At 36.9% G+C, this 15,260-nt stretch overlaps 1 protein-coding gene across 2 annotated transcripts; it reads right to left on the minus strand.

Moving 5' to 3' along the window:
• On the minus strand, positions 13,063-14,361 carry LOC104777570 (kynurenine formamidase-like). Of its 2 annotated transcripts, XM_010501843.2 has the most exons (4): positions 13,840-14,361; positions 13,725-13,769; positions 13,530-13,602; positions 13,063-13,363 (listed from the first exon to the last, which is right to left on the minus strand). In XM_010501843.2, the coding sequence occupies exons 1-4, from the start codon at positions 14,255-14,257 to the stop codon at positions 13,357-13,359; spliced, it is 543 nt and encodes a 180-aa protein (XP_010500145.1). In that variant the 5' UTR covers positions 14,258-14,361; the 3' UTR covers positions 13,063-13,356. The 2 variants fall into 2 exon arrangements, with proteins under 2 accessions (XP_010500145.1, XP_010500146.1); XM_010501844.1 differs by lacking the exon at positions 13,725-13,769 and having other exon boundaries at positions 13,840-14,360.

The raw sequence follows: 15,260 nt of genomic DNA on the forward strand, positions 1-15,260 counted from the left end.
TGCGGATACACGGATTCATGTTCTTGTATACGTTGATGATCTCATTGTTACTGGCAGTTCTCCACAGATTATCGCTGGTTTCAAGACATATTTAAGTTCATGTTTTCATATGAGATCTTGGTCGAAATACTTCTTAGGCATTGAAGTGACTTGAAATTCTGAAGGCATGTACTTGTGTCAATGGAAGTATACGCTTGATATCATTTGTGACTCGGGTTTGCTTGGTGCCAGACCGGTATCTCATCCTCTTGAGCAAGACCATCACCTCGCGCAAGCTGGTGGGACAGTTCTTCCAGATCCTTTGATGTATCGTCGATTAGTGGGCAGACTTATTTATCTAAGTGTGACGCGCCCAGATATCTCTTATGCTATTCATATGCTATCACAATTTATGCATGCTCCCCAGGAGCTTCATTGGGAAGTTGCGCTTCGTGTGGTTCGTTATTTGAAGAATAATCCAGGACAAGGCATTCTCTTGCGTGCTGGTGCAGATATTCGTATTACGACCTGGTGTGATGCCGACTATGCTGGTTTTTCACTTAGTCGTCGCTCGCTAACGGCTTGGTTTATTCAGCTCGGTGGCTCTCCGGTTTCTTGGCGCACACGGAAACAGGATGTGGTTTTGCGGTCTTTGGCGGAGGCTGAATATCGTTCGATGGCGGAAAAGTGTGTGAACTTCTCTGGTTACGGGAGCTTCTTATTCCTTGTTGTTGATTCTTCATATCCGATCCCACTTCATTGTGACAATCAGTCGGCTATTCATATTAGTAAGAATCCGGTTTTTCACGAACGAACGAAGTATATTGAGACTGATTGTCATTTTATTCGTGATGAGATCCTCCATGGTGTTATTGCCCCTCAATATGTTGGCACTAAAGAAAAGCTTGCTGATATTCTTACTAAAGCACTTGGTCGCAAAGAGTTTGATGAGTTTCATGGCAAGTCGGGTATTTGTGATCTTCATACTCCAACATGGCAAGAGTTTGATGGTCCAAATTGAGAGATATATGTGTGTCTATGTAATATTTATATTGTCTAAGTCTAGTTATGCAATATCTGTAAGTATTTAGGTTTATATGTATGTATATGTATATAAAGGGTTCTACCCGCCGATGAATAGAGCAAGAAAACCTTTACACCAAACTAGTTTTCTTGACAAAAAGTTCAGTGATTTCTTTTTTTCCTGATTGGTAGAAAAGTGTTTTTTTTTTGGTGCAAAGCGGTAGAAAAGTGTAAAAGCTTTTGTTTCATATGACAAAACTTGGTACACAACTGTTACTACGGTATTTTATAGAGGAAATATATAGATTTGCTAATCTTTTGTTGACAAAAAAAAAGAATATATAGATTTGAAAGATTGATTAACGAAAAAAGTGTAGAAAGATGAGAATTAAAACATATATTTTAGACAAATAATTTTTTATATAATAATATATATGTATTTTAGACCGATAAAAGTTAAAATGGCGAAGTTTATAAATAAACTGTTCATTTTGAATTGAATTTTAGTATCTTACATTAAGGTATTTTTGATAAGTTTTTTGTATTATATTTTGGTTACTTTTTTTTTTTATATATGTTTGGAGAATTATGTGATAACCCATTGTAAACTAAAATCATAGTATATTAATTTCTTTTTGTTTTTGAACGCCATAGTATATTTATTTACTATGTAAACTCATGGTGAGATGATTTTGATGTCAGTTTTCTTTTGTGTTGTGGTGACATGGTTTTCACAGTCTTGTTTAATAATCATGATCTTTGGTATCTTTAATAAATGATTATAAAATGATTATCTGAAATTCTATATAAAATAGTAATGATAAAACTGATAAATTATATCTCTTCACCAAAATTTATTTCTTATAATGTTTTTTTCCTAAACTCTAATTTTGGTATTAAAACTGTCTTCACCTTGAGAAAATAACCAGATTATTTAAATTTTGTTTTTGGTCATATACTTTGGTAAAAAATAAAATTTCTTAATCACTACAAAAATATTCGGCAAAAAACAAGTGAAATAGTGAATTGACCTTAGTGCAGTGGCAGGAGGTAAGTCCATTTGTAGAAGGCACCATCACAACCGGGATCGAGTCCCGATTCCTACGAATGTAGAAATTTGGCTAATAGGCCGGCCAGTTGTGGCCTAATGGTTGACAAAAAGAAAAAAAAAACAAGTGAAACTAAAATCATCAAAAATATTTAATAAGCAATCCATAAGGTTTGAAAGCTTCTTGCGGTTATTTTGATGGCTTTTTTTGTAGTTGACTTACATAAAGTTATTTTTAAGAAGTTTAAGCTTACAACTTAAATTATTCCGAAAACATTTTTTGTCATTCCTATGTTTTTATAATCTTCAAAATTGATACACAATGTCATTCACCTATCATTACTCACTAAATGTAATTGCCTCCAAATTATATATTGTAAAACCTCTATAAATTAAAACTTGATAAATTAGTAAACGCTATAAACCTACAATTAATAAATTTTGTTGGTCCCAATAAGAGTATAAATTAATAATCATGTAAATTTATATGTGTATTGATATATTTCATAATGTATGCTTTAAAATTTTATAGTTTCTCTTATAGTTCATATCTAGAAAACAATTGTTATGTTGTTTTTTCAAACTATAATGATAGAAAATACTTTATACGGTGTCATAAAAATAGGTAACGTTTTTCAAGTTTTCTAGATGTGCATCATTTTCATTTTGATAGTTTAATAGACTATTAATATACGATAATTGATAATATTATTCACAAACTTGAATTCATGTATGTCATTTGTATAAATGAATTTGTCTATAGTATTTGTAATTTATTGTCAATTCCAAAATCATAAAATTTATAACATACAAAAATCTAATCTTATTTTGTTAAAATTGTCTCAATTCAGAATTTAAACAATTTAAAATATATTTACAAGTTTATAATTATTAATTTACACTTTAAGATAAATTAATATCTCTGTAAATTTATAAAATTTCATGGTTTCAACATTATTAATTTAGAGAAGTTTTACTGTACAATAAAAATCAAATGTTTGTCCACACTTCTAAAACTGTTCAAATCTTCTCGCAAGTGATATAAGTGTTTGATCAATTAGATTATGTGCCTCTTAAGAGCAACATTCAATTGGTGGATATAGAAATTTGAAGAAAGGTCCAAGATGATTCTTTTGTTCTCTTATTAAGTAACGGTTCATCTAGTATCCACGCTTAAACAGCAAAAGCCTTTATTCAACAGAAAACATAGAATCCTATTCTTGATCATGAAAACAAATTACGTGAGTGAGTTGCCTATCAAACGACGCAGTATCAAACCCGAAGGCGTAGAGGGATATGACCACATTGGTGAAGAACCGATTTCATTCACAAAAGCAATGTCGCTACGTCATAACGCCATTGTCTTGGGACATGTGAACAAGTTATTGGAACAACATGGCGTCGTGGCACAAGATAATGGGGTTTATGACGGAACTGGAAACGTCGTCATCTCACTACATGAAAAAACAAGTTGTTAGAACATAACAGCGTCATGGCAAAATAAAATGATGTCTTTGACGGAATTAGAAATGTCGTCATCATCGCACAAGAGAGCCACACCTTTCACAAGACCACATATGTCGCCGCAGTTTACGAAATAGAGCAAATAATTCAAGAACTCGAGCCCTCGTTTCCAAGCAGAACAAAGATATGATGAGGTGGAGCCCTTATCAACCGATGCAACTGTTGATCATGTCAAGAATATTGTTTCAGATCTTTGTAACAACCTGAACGAGCAATAAACGTAACTTATACCTGAACGAGCAGTTAAAGAAATTTTGTAAACCAGGTTTTGACATTGTGAATTGAATTCATATGCACAGTGCCAGCTCAAGATTTTTAGGGGCTCTGGGCAATTTTTGTTAAAAAAAAGTATGGATTTCATTTTGATAATATATAAAATCTTGATAAGACTATAAAAAATTATTTTCATTCTACGTTGGAACCGGTTCAGATAATTATAGAAGATAAAGAGTATTTTTGGTTATTGACTCGTAAAAATAAATCGTTAAAAAGTATTTTAAGAAATTATTTTTGTGTTACAAATTTTGTTTTTGCCTCTTTTATCTTACATTATTTTTTTTGTGCCCATTTATCTTACATTATTTTTTTTTGTACCCCTTTATCTTGCATTATTTTTTTTTTTGTGTCCTTTAATCTTACATTATTTGTCTCCTTAATGTATTAACTCGGGGCGGTCGTACCCTTTGTCCCCTATCTAAGCCGGCACTGCATATGCACATAAAATATTTTTTGATGCATGTTTTTTGTATGAATGTTAAATTATAGGGTGAATTAGCCCAATAACCAAAACAAAAAAACTATAATAGTAAATAACACTCTATTTAAACAAATTAGAAGATTAGGATGAGGCAGTGGTGGAGGACAATGGTGGTTGTTTGTCGGAATCGGTGGCCGGCGGTGGTGACTGGCGGCTGTTACTGGAGACCGGTGGCCGGAAATGATTGCCGGAGGTGGTAGCCGAAGATGGTGGCCGACGGTGGTAGGCCGGAGGTGGTTGGCCGGCGGTGATTGGCCGGCGGTGGCTGGCCAGAGGTGGTTGGTCGGAGGTGGTTAGCCGGCGGTGGCTGGCTGGCGGTGACTGGTCGGAGCGGTGGTCGGAGTGGTGGACGGTGGTGGGTAGTAGCTGGCCAGAGCGGTGGTTGGAGTGGTGGGCGGTGGCTGGTGATGGTGGTGTAAGGGTGATGGTAAGAAGGATAAAATTGTCAATAATACACAAAATATATCCTATATAACTTTTTGATGGTTATAATGGTTACCAAATTAAATATAATTTTTTTCTGTGTTACTTTTGCCAAATTCCCTAAATTATATTCACAAAAAGAAAGACTGTTGTACAAATTAATGCAACATTGTATCTGAATTTAAAAATAGAAAAGTAAAGACAGGCGAAAAGGTAACAGTTCAGGGGGTGGATTGAAACCACAGCTGAAGACCATTTTCAAAGCCCGGAACCGTCGTCATGGTGAGCTTCTCGTCTATTATTAGATGATTTCAAAAATGGCATGAGCTCAACTTAAATTATATGATCCTCTTCCACAGCCTTAAGCAGTTGATCACGATACACATAAATCGGCTGACTTCTTTTAACTTCCTGATTCACAAATAAACAGATGCAAGAACATGTCAGGATTAGTTTTAGTTTTTGCTATGGATATTAACTCAAAGAAACATACAATCTGAACTTATTACGTTCAAACGCTAAAATGAAGATCTGGTGGTTGAGTTTTGATTAAATAGAGATAATGGAGAAAACCCACAAAAAAATGGATAGCACGTGAAGTTTTTCTAAAGCTGATTTCTCTGCCAAATCTCGAGAATTTTGTTTTTCATCCATATCAAGTATACAAGTACAAGCAGGCAACTACAACTCGACATATGTTATCATCAGCTTTGATAGTTGTCATAGACAATACATTTTCACCAGCCATCACAGATTTCTTATTGAAATTTATTTGGTCCTCCAACACAAACCTGCAAAAAAAAAAAAAAAAACATTTAGAATCTCCAGATCATGGGACTATTCCATGTTTAAAAGCTAGCAAGGACTATTTTTCAAACGAGATAAACAAACCCTAGACAAAAAAAGAGTATGATTTAGAACGCCTAAAAAGAATTTTGCAGAATAAAAAAGATAGATATTGCAAGTGCAAGCAGATAAGAATGTGTTGAATTACTAGCAAAGCGCTCTTTGTCAGCTCACTTGTATCGTTGTACAACAACAAAAAACCTCTTCTCCTGATCAACACCTCCATCTTGATCATAAGCATCTGGAGTTATATTCTATACTAAACTCCGAGAGGTAGGAGTAAAAGGGAGATGTGTTAGATATATAGAAAAGCTAAAGAACCACGAGGGAGATGAAAATGTTACCTCTTTGACATTATCTTCATCTTGTGTTCTTTTCTTCACAAGGTCATAAATCTCTAGTATCTATCAAAGAACAAAGATAACAGATCAACCCATGCTCACTATAACAACGCATACTTTATTTATGAATACAACCATATAACTTTGAATTGCAATAAATAAATAAAAGCATGCACTAGAATAAATCACAATGGAATATGTTTTTACACATTAAAAGAAGCATGTTGCATCAAATAGATGTTGGAAATTGCAACAACCACCTCGACGCAAGAAAAATGTAACAATTACCTAAACTTACGAATCTCTGTTTCTGTGCTTTTCACCTCCAAAAATATATTGTTCATGTTCTATCTCATCCCTATAGAGAAAAAAAGGAAACGGGAGAAATCAATTAAAGAGAAGAGAATAGTAAAAAAATAAAAGTCCAAACATCTATATGTCATGTATCTTAAGGTCAGACTGATTCAAACGCAGCGTTTACGGTTGTGGCTACGGGGACTACGGAAGCGGATAGCTACGGTTTCAAATGTTATTAAACGTTTTGAATGACTGGTTTAGCATTTTAAAATAGGTGCATTTGCGGGAGTTTTACGACTGATTGACTAGTAGTTAAAACATTAATGTCAAAAATAAATATAATATATAATTATACAAATGTTTAAAACACCAAAGACTTCATTAAACTTGATTAATAATTCAAATTCATAAAAAAAAGTACTAAAATAATTATTCGAAAAACAAAAAGATTTCATAGTGAAATACTTATTACTCTATATATGCATTTGGATCACCACATAAAATTGCAGTAAATAATGTGACAATACATAAAATGGAAAAGATGATACCATGAATTTTTTTAAAAAAAGTTATAAATGACCTATAATGAATGAATAAAGAGATATGATATTTACCCTTCCTTCTTGATTTTTTTTTTAAATTTTCATCAATTTGGATGGAAGCCATAATTTGAAAGTTTGAGAGAAGAGGATTACAAAAAGTTGATTAGGGTTTGAGAACGTGATACAAATAATAGAATTACTTGAATATATATAGAAGATATAAAAAAAAAACATTTTCATTGTTTTGTGTTTTTTTTTTAAAAAAAATTTCAATCGCAATCGCCCGTAACATAGTGTTTGAAGGTGGTAGCGGGAGAACCAATCAACACGTTAGTTCATCCAGTTTCTTTTGTTTTCTCTTTTTCAAATATTCTTGTCTCGAGACTTTCCTGTATCAGACCAACAAAAGATGATCAATATGGACATCACAAAAATAGCCTTCAAAGAGATTAATTCTAGTAAAAACACTGTAAAAAGTAATTAACCATAGCTCAACAGATCTCACTATATCAAAAGGAGACAGGTGAGAGAGGAATAGTTTTCTTGGTTTTACACGTTGTTAACTTTTGGGAGTTAAAAGAGGAATAGTTTTGGAAGAAAGAAAATGAAGAGAAATATGTGAACAATAACATTAGTATTTCATTAAGAAGGTTACTATTTGTTCTCTTTTATCATTTAGAAGGTAACGTTGAGTCAGATATGATTCTATTATGTATACAATTTTGTTAGGCGTTCTGATTAGATTTGTATTTGTGTTTGATTTTGATACTTAGAGGAGTCGTGCTTGCAATAACAAAATATTGTTAAGCTTAATCCATAAGAGAGCATCAAACAAAACAGTGGATGGTATACACGATCGACACTTATCTCTACCAAATCCTTTGTATCAAATTAAACACGATATCAGAATCCTTAGTTTATCCCCAAATCTATGTGAATCCATGAAACAGCGCATCCTTATCTATGGGCTTGTGTCGTTTGCTTTCGTGGGCCTTAAGCAACCGACATATGGGTGTTGAGTTTATCTTTAAATTTGATTTTGTTTCGTTTGGATATTAACATATCTTAACATTTGTTTCTGTTTTCGTATGGATATTAACATATCCTAAGAGTCGGGATTTGGGTTTATCATTTCGTTGTGGTCAAAAGCTATATAAAGGCTTGGTCGAGTCTTTGTACAAGTCAGTTTTGAAAGAGTAATAGAAAAGCCAAAAAAAGTCAATCTTAATTGTTAAACTACCTTGTGTCAATCCAGAGAGGAGGACTCTCACTGTTCTTTACGAAATCAATATTCGTTGATTTCATCTCGTTACGTTTTTCAATCTTCCACCACACTCGTTAGATCCGTTCGAACTGCTTTCGCCTCTACATTAGTTGGTAATTGATTCATCTCGCTCCTGGTGGGAAGAATTTTATCACTCATTTAAGATGGCCCTATCCAAGAAGTTTGACGGTGACGAGAGTCGTCACGCTGTTACGACTCAGAACTGGGAAGATTTTCGTGACCCCTTTATTGCGTCACAAAGCGCTTTTCAACGCTCCTTCCCTGATGCGCTAAGACCATGACGGAGACATTGACGCACTATCTGGGTGAGCACAATCAACGACAAGGGGAAGAGGAAGTCAGGGCAGAGGAGAACCCTTTTGCACGTGATGACGACCAAGAAGGGAGATGGTTCACTTCCAGCCGCAAGTGCACCGCTTTCCTAACAAACGCTGGGAAGCAAGTTTCAAGGTGGACATTCTAGAATTTCACGGCGGGATCCGTGGAGAGTCACTTCTAGATTGGCTGGTCACTTTAAAGGAGGTTCTTGAGTTCAAGAATGTTCTGGAGGAACGTAAGTGTCGTCTTGGTCATAACAAAGTTTCAGGGTCATGCCGCATCCTGGTGGCAACAAACCAAATCGGCGCGTTCTCACACAGACAAAGATCTGATTCACTCATGGGACAAGTTAAAGAAGAAGCTCCAAGAGACGTTTCTGCCCCACAATTACGATCGAACGATGTACGATAAGCTCTAAAACCTGAAGCAGGGCACTCTATCCGTTGATGACTATGCTTTGGAGTTTTACCTATTGGTAACACGCAATGACATATGTGATAGCCAAGTGCAGCTTGTCTCTCGTTTTATCGGAGGGTTACGTGTACAACTGCATAACGCTATGTCTCAATTTGATTTGACATTTGTGGCAGAGGCTCATTGTCGGGCTGCATCGTTCAAACAACAATTCTGGTCTTCTTCGTGGTCGGCTCCAGCTAACAATCCTTGTCCTACCGAACAGATTTCTGTATCCCCATCAGTGTCATCATGAGACACAAGAACCACAGTGGAATCATCATCCTATGGGCAACTTGAAGACCAAGGATTGCGTCGTTCTACACGACCAAACGATCTCCGCTGCTTCGCGTGTGGTGAAGCTGGACATCGTCAGACAGCTTGTCCAAACAAAACACGTCGGGAGTTGTTAGTGGATGAGTTTCAAGAAGAGAAAAAACCTCTTTACGACTCTGCGACGGAAGAGGATGGTCATGAGGGAGACGCCAATGTGTTGCACATTAGTGGAGATACAGGGCGGTTGTTGGTGGCTCGTCGGACGTGTCTCGCTCCTCCTAGTAATATAGATGCGTTGTTGAGAACTAATATCTTCAAGTCCTTGTGTACAATCCAAGACCGTGTTTGTAGGTTCATCATCAAATCTGGTAGCTCCCAAGAGTAGTCTACAAGTTGGGGCTGCCTTATGAAGCTCATCCAGTTCCGTATGCGATCGGTTGGATGCAAGATGGGGTCTCTATGCGCATCACTCATCTAGCCACGTTGCCTTCTCCATTGGACCTCACTACAAGGAATAAACATATTGTGATATTGCCCATATTGATGTCAGTAACCTCATTCTTGGTCGCCCCTGGGAGTTTGATCGAAAGATCTTTCATGATGGTTCTAAAAACACCTACAACTTCTCTTGGGAGACTCACTGCATTGTACTGCTGCTAACCAAGGATTCACTGGACCCAGACGTAGCTCCTCCAAACCCGATTACTCCTGCTCCTCTAGCTGCTGTTCCTTTTTTGCCGGCACCAGTGCTCTGTTCGTTTGCCAAATTTGAAGAAGAACTACGACTTGAGGGAGTGGTGTTTGCCTTAGTTTCATCCCCATCATGTGTGGCTGCTCCTCCAACCACATTCACTTTTAATGACGTGTTTCAGCTTTTCTCAGACGTCTTTCATTATGAGTTACCGCCCGGTCTACCTCTGTGCAGGACATACAACATCATATTGACTTGGTACCAGGAGCAGCATTACCTAACCGTGCTCAATACAAGATGATTCTGCAGGAGCATGAAGAGTTTCGTCGTCAAGTTGAAGAATTGTTGCGTAAGCGACATACCCGAGAAAGCCTTAGTCCATGTGCGGTAACAACATTGTTGATTCCAAAGAAGGATGGGTCCTGGAGAATGTGTGTGGACAGCCGTGCGATCAACAAGATTACGGTGCGTTATCGATTTCCTATTCCACGGCTGGATGACTTATTGGATCAGATAGGAACATCCACCATTTTCTCAAAAATTGATCTCAAGAGTGGATATCATCAAATTCGCATTTGACCGGGCGATGAGTGGAAAACGGCGTTCAAGACGCGCGAAGGTCTGTTTGAATGGCTTGTTATGCCGCTTAGGTTGTCCAATGCACCGAGTACATTCATGCGGATCATGTACCAAGCACTGCAGCCGTCCCTTGGAAATTTTGTCATTGTCTACTTTGACGACATTTATCTTTAGCTCTTCGGTGACAGCTTTTGCAACTCATTCGCAGGAAGTTTTGGGGGTTTTACGGCATGAGAAACACTATGCGGCAAGACAGAAATGCAAGTTTGGGGTCCCTTTAGATATGTTGTTTCCAATAAGGGTTTATCCGTTGATGAATCAAAAATTGAAGCGGTGTGGTCGTGGCCATTACCGCTTACAGTGACGGAGGTTTGGAGCTTCCTTGGTTTGGCCTCGTTTTATCGACGGTTCGTGCCTCACTTTGGTGCCATTATGGCTCCCATTATCATTTGTATGAAGGAAGGGCGGTTTGAGTGGATTTCGCAAGCTGATGTTGGGTTCATTATAATCAAAAAGGAGTTGAAGACGACCCCTATATTGGTGCTCCATGATTTTTCTCTGCCTTTTGAGTTGTACTGTGACGCTTTCAAACTAGGTATCAGGGCTGTTTTAAGCCAACAAGGTCGTCCAGTGACTTATTTTAGTGAAAAGTTGTCTGGAACCCGGGGGAGTTATAAAACTTATGACCTAGAGTTCAATATCGTGGTGCAAGCTGTGCGCCATTGGAGACATTACTTGGTTCACCGAGAGTTTGTCTTATTCATGGATCATGATGCCTTACGACATCTAAATATTCAGGCCAATGTTTCCTCTCGTCATGCATCGTCGATCGCGTTTCTCCAACAGTTCACATTTCCAATCCGACACCAGTTCGGTAAGACGAATCATGTTGCTGATGCGTTGAGTCGATGTCACTCCTTACTTGCCTACATGCATACGTCCGTCTCTAGGTTTGCGACATTCTCTGAGTTGTACGAGTCTAGTCCTTATTTCTCACGTCTCCTTCCTGACATCAAACAAGGGAAACACGACAAGTTCTCATTCCAAGATGAATTTATATTCTACGGTGTGCGAATATGTTTTCCGGCTTGTATTCTTCGTGTCAAGTGTCAAGATTATTGGAGAGTCACACAACAAAGGACATGTGGGATGGGAGCGTACGTTATGGTTAGTCACGGTTTCATACTTTGGCCGACTTTGCGTCGAGACGTCGAGCGTTTTGTGGAGCATTGTCGGATATGTCAACAAGGGAAAGGCAAATCATCAAATGCCAGACTATATCTTCCATTATCGGTACCGACACAGTCGTGGACAGATATTAGCATGGACTTTGTTTTAGGGCTTCCCCGGATGCAAAGAGGTCATGACTCTCTCTTTGTGGTGGTGGACCGTTTTTTCTAAAATGACCCATTTCGTTGTGCTCAAGGAAACTATTGATGTTGTCAATGTAGCCACTCTTTTCTTTCGTGACATTTATCGATTGCATGGTCTTCCCTCTTCGATAGTGTCCGACTGTGATTCACTTTTGGCGGTCGCTTTAAAAGCTGTTGCGTACGAGTTTGGACATGAGTACTGCCTACCACCCCCAAACGGACAGGCAAGCAGAAGTTATCAACCGCTCTTTGGGAGATTTGCTTCGTTGTCTTGTGGGTGATAATATTAAGAGTTGGGATTCAAAGCTTTGTCAGGCGGAGTTTGCTTACAACCATGCGGTTAACCGGAGTATCGGTATGTGTCCTTTTAAAGTCATATATGGTATCATTCCTGGGTGTCTGTTGGATCTTGCTCTGTTACCTGACAACACTCGCATTCATATTCAAATGCGGATTTTTTCAAAGACTTGCAGGACATACATCAACGTACTCATCAGAATTTGGAGTCGCTTGTGGCCAAGTACAAAGTTATAGCTGATGTTAAGAGTTGTGAGATGTTATTTGACGTTGGTGATCTTGTGTGGATAGTTTTGACGAAGGACCGCATGTCATTGCGAGAGTACAACAAATTAAAGTAGCGGAAGATTGGTCCGGTTGAAGTGTTGGAATGGATTAATGACAATGCGTATTGAATTGCACTCCCGCCACACCTTCACATGTCGGATGTCTTCAATGTGAAGTACATCTTCCCATTCCTTGGTGAAAATGACGATTCGGATTTGTGGTTGAATCCTTCCCCACCAAAGGGGACCTGATGCAGCGCAACCGTTTGCTTTTGTGGGCCTTAAGCAACCAACATATGGAGTTTATCTTTTAATTTGCTTCTGTTTCGTTTGGATATTAAAATATCCTAAGGTTTGTTTCTGTTTTCGTTTGGATATTAAAATATTCTAAGAGTCGGAATTTGGGTTTATCATTTCGTTGTTGTTAAAAGCTATATAAAAGCTTGGTCGAGTCTTTGTACGAATCAGTTTTAAAAAGGGTAATACAAAACCAAAAAGAGGCAATCTTAATTGCCCAACTAGCTTGTGTCAAGCCAGAGAAGAGGACTCTCACCGTTCTTTATGAGATCAACACTCGTTGATCTCATCCCATTTCTAGTTACGTTTTCCGATCTTCCACTACACTCGTAAGATCCGTTCAAACTGCTTTCGCCTCTGCATTAATCCAATAGCAGCCAACTTGAAACAAAGCCCTTCTACTTCACCAACCAAATGATTTAAAATTAGACAGGAGGATCAATCAACAATTAAAACATTTATATTATCTCATGTTTCTGATTTGGAAATTATCAAAACGTACCAAATGATGACCGGAGAAGATTTTACTTAATACCGAATAATATCATGGAAGAAAGAAGCCTATTATTTTATTTTTTAATTTCGTATACACAACATCTTATAGAGAAGAATATGAACTGAATCACTTGATGAGAATGCATCTCGTTGGTGCTCCTTCCGCCCCAACCAACCTCAACGGTAAGCAATGAAGCGAGTACATGCCTATCTCAACATCATCCAGCTTCAGCGATTCCACAGGGATTATATCCTGAAATCATATCAAAGATGTATTTCATTCATATTCATCCCTCGTCTCACTTTACACTTACTTAACTAACAATAATATCCCTCACTTTCTTGCTATGTGAAATCTTAGGATCGACACATCAACGAGAGAAAACAAAAAAAAAACAAAGCTGTATTTTTAGACTTACCGATCAGTATTCAATGTTTTGAATAGCACACGACGAACTCCCTTTGGAATATTAAGTGATTCCATTACTTCAGCTATGATGAAACAACCAAAAACATTAGAAACGTATTTTATATAAATTCTCTACTCTTTTCATTTTCAGAGTACAAATTATATATTTTTTTTTTACATGAAAAAATGCCTAATCTCAACTCACCAGTAATGTTTTTATCTCTTGGAACATCAACCAACAAAGCAGGAGCTATAGAATAAGTTCAAACATTATAAAATTATCACTACAAAATATATATATATATATTAAAAAAAATTACCGTTAAGGATTTGAAGATCAAGTGAATCAGAATCAAAACCAGAATCATAATAATGATCATGGAAATGGCATGGAGCATCAACATGAGTTCCAGAGTGAACAGATAGTTTCATCTCCGAGATATTAGCTTCTGATCCATTCTTCATACTCACGGCAAGTCTCAGAAACTTTCCTAATCCTTTTGAAGATTCCCAAACCGGCATCTCCGGGGTGTACCGGTGGCTGATGTCGAATATTTTCCTTTCTCCGCCATAAACTTCACAACGGATTGGTTTAAGATAGTCCGAGTGTTTTGTTGCGACGCCAAAGGTACTGAGAATTGAAGGGAAAGCTTCATCAACGGCGAAGGTAGTAAAAATTGAAGAGATGGAGAGTGTAGTGACGGTGATGAGGAGATGGAAATTTACGGTTACAGTCATTGTTTCGGGTCGTGGGTGTCATTAATCTAGTGTTGATAATGTTATATAATCTATATAATAGTAGCAAATAACAAATTGAGAATTGAGTTTGGGGGAAACTGTTTGTCTCATAGTGGAATTATCTGAATTCAATGTTTTATTTGGATATCTGAAATCTTGGACCAGCCTAATCACATGATTAAGTTAGTCTTGCGAGGGGATCTATACCGAACCAAAGGAGGACACTAGTATGACATATACCCACTTATTACCTAACGAAACAACACTATCTACTGTTGCATTACTTAGGCAAATGGTTTAATCTGGGAAAGAAGCTACAAACTTGTGGAAATTGGCTTTATGCTAATCTCTATTGCTGTTTCTTTTCATAGACAATTTTTTTTTTGTTCCCTTATCGTCGATTTCGGAGAACATGTAGCTCATGTGAAAGATCATATATTTGAAAAGCCTTTCAGAGACATCAAGTTATTCGGACAATATAATTGAAGCCATGTGGTTTGTGCGTTGCAACCATCCTTAAATTTTTAATTGACTTTGTAAGGGTCACACACTTTAATGTGAAATTATAAAACGAAATCTTGAAATCTCTAAAACATAGTAATCAATGTTAAAAAAATAATAATAATGATCATATTTTTATGATTCAATCCCAAATTCTACAAAAAGTGATACATAAGTAGTTAAAAAAAGTGTTATGTAAGCTGTATATATTTTATGAAGAAAGTCATATACTTAAATAGAACTAAAATTCTACAACATGATAAAAAAATAAAATAAAAAAATTTGAGATTTCATCAATTAAATCAAATATCTTTAACCAAAAAGTTGGCGGAAACAACATAACATATTTAAAGTACATTAATTTATTTCTGAGAATATATGTTTGGAGGCCAATACAAAAACAAAGGAAGTTAGACTACGTCATTCGTCACTTAATTACTCGTGCGTATTTTGCTCTTGCTTTGATCATGATCCTTAATTTGCGTATTATCTTTCCCTGTGC

This window comes from Camelina sativa, chromosome 3 (genome assembly GCF_000633955.1).
Source record: "Camelina sativa cultivar DH55 chromosome 3, Cs, whole genome shotgun sequence".
Taxonomy (NCBI): Eukaryota; Viridiplantae; Streptophyta; class Magnoliopsida; order Brassicales; family Brassicaceae; genus Camelina; species Camelina sativa.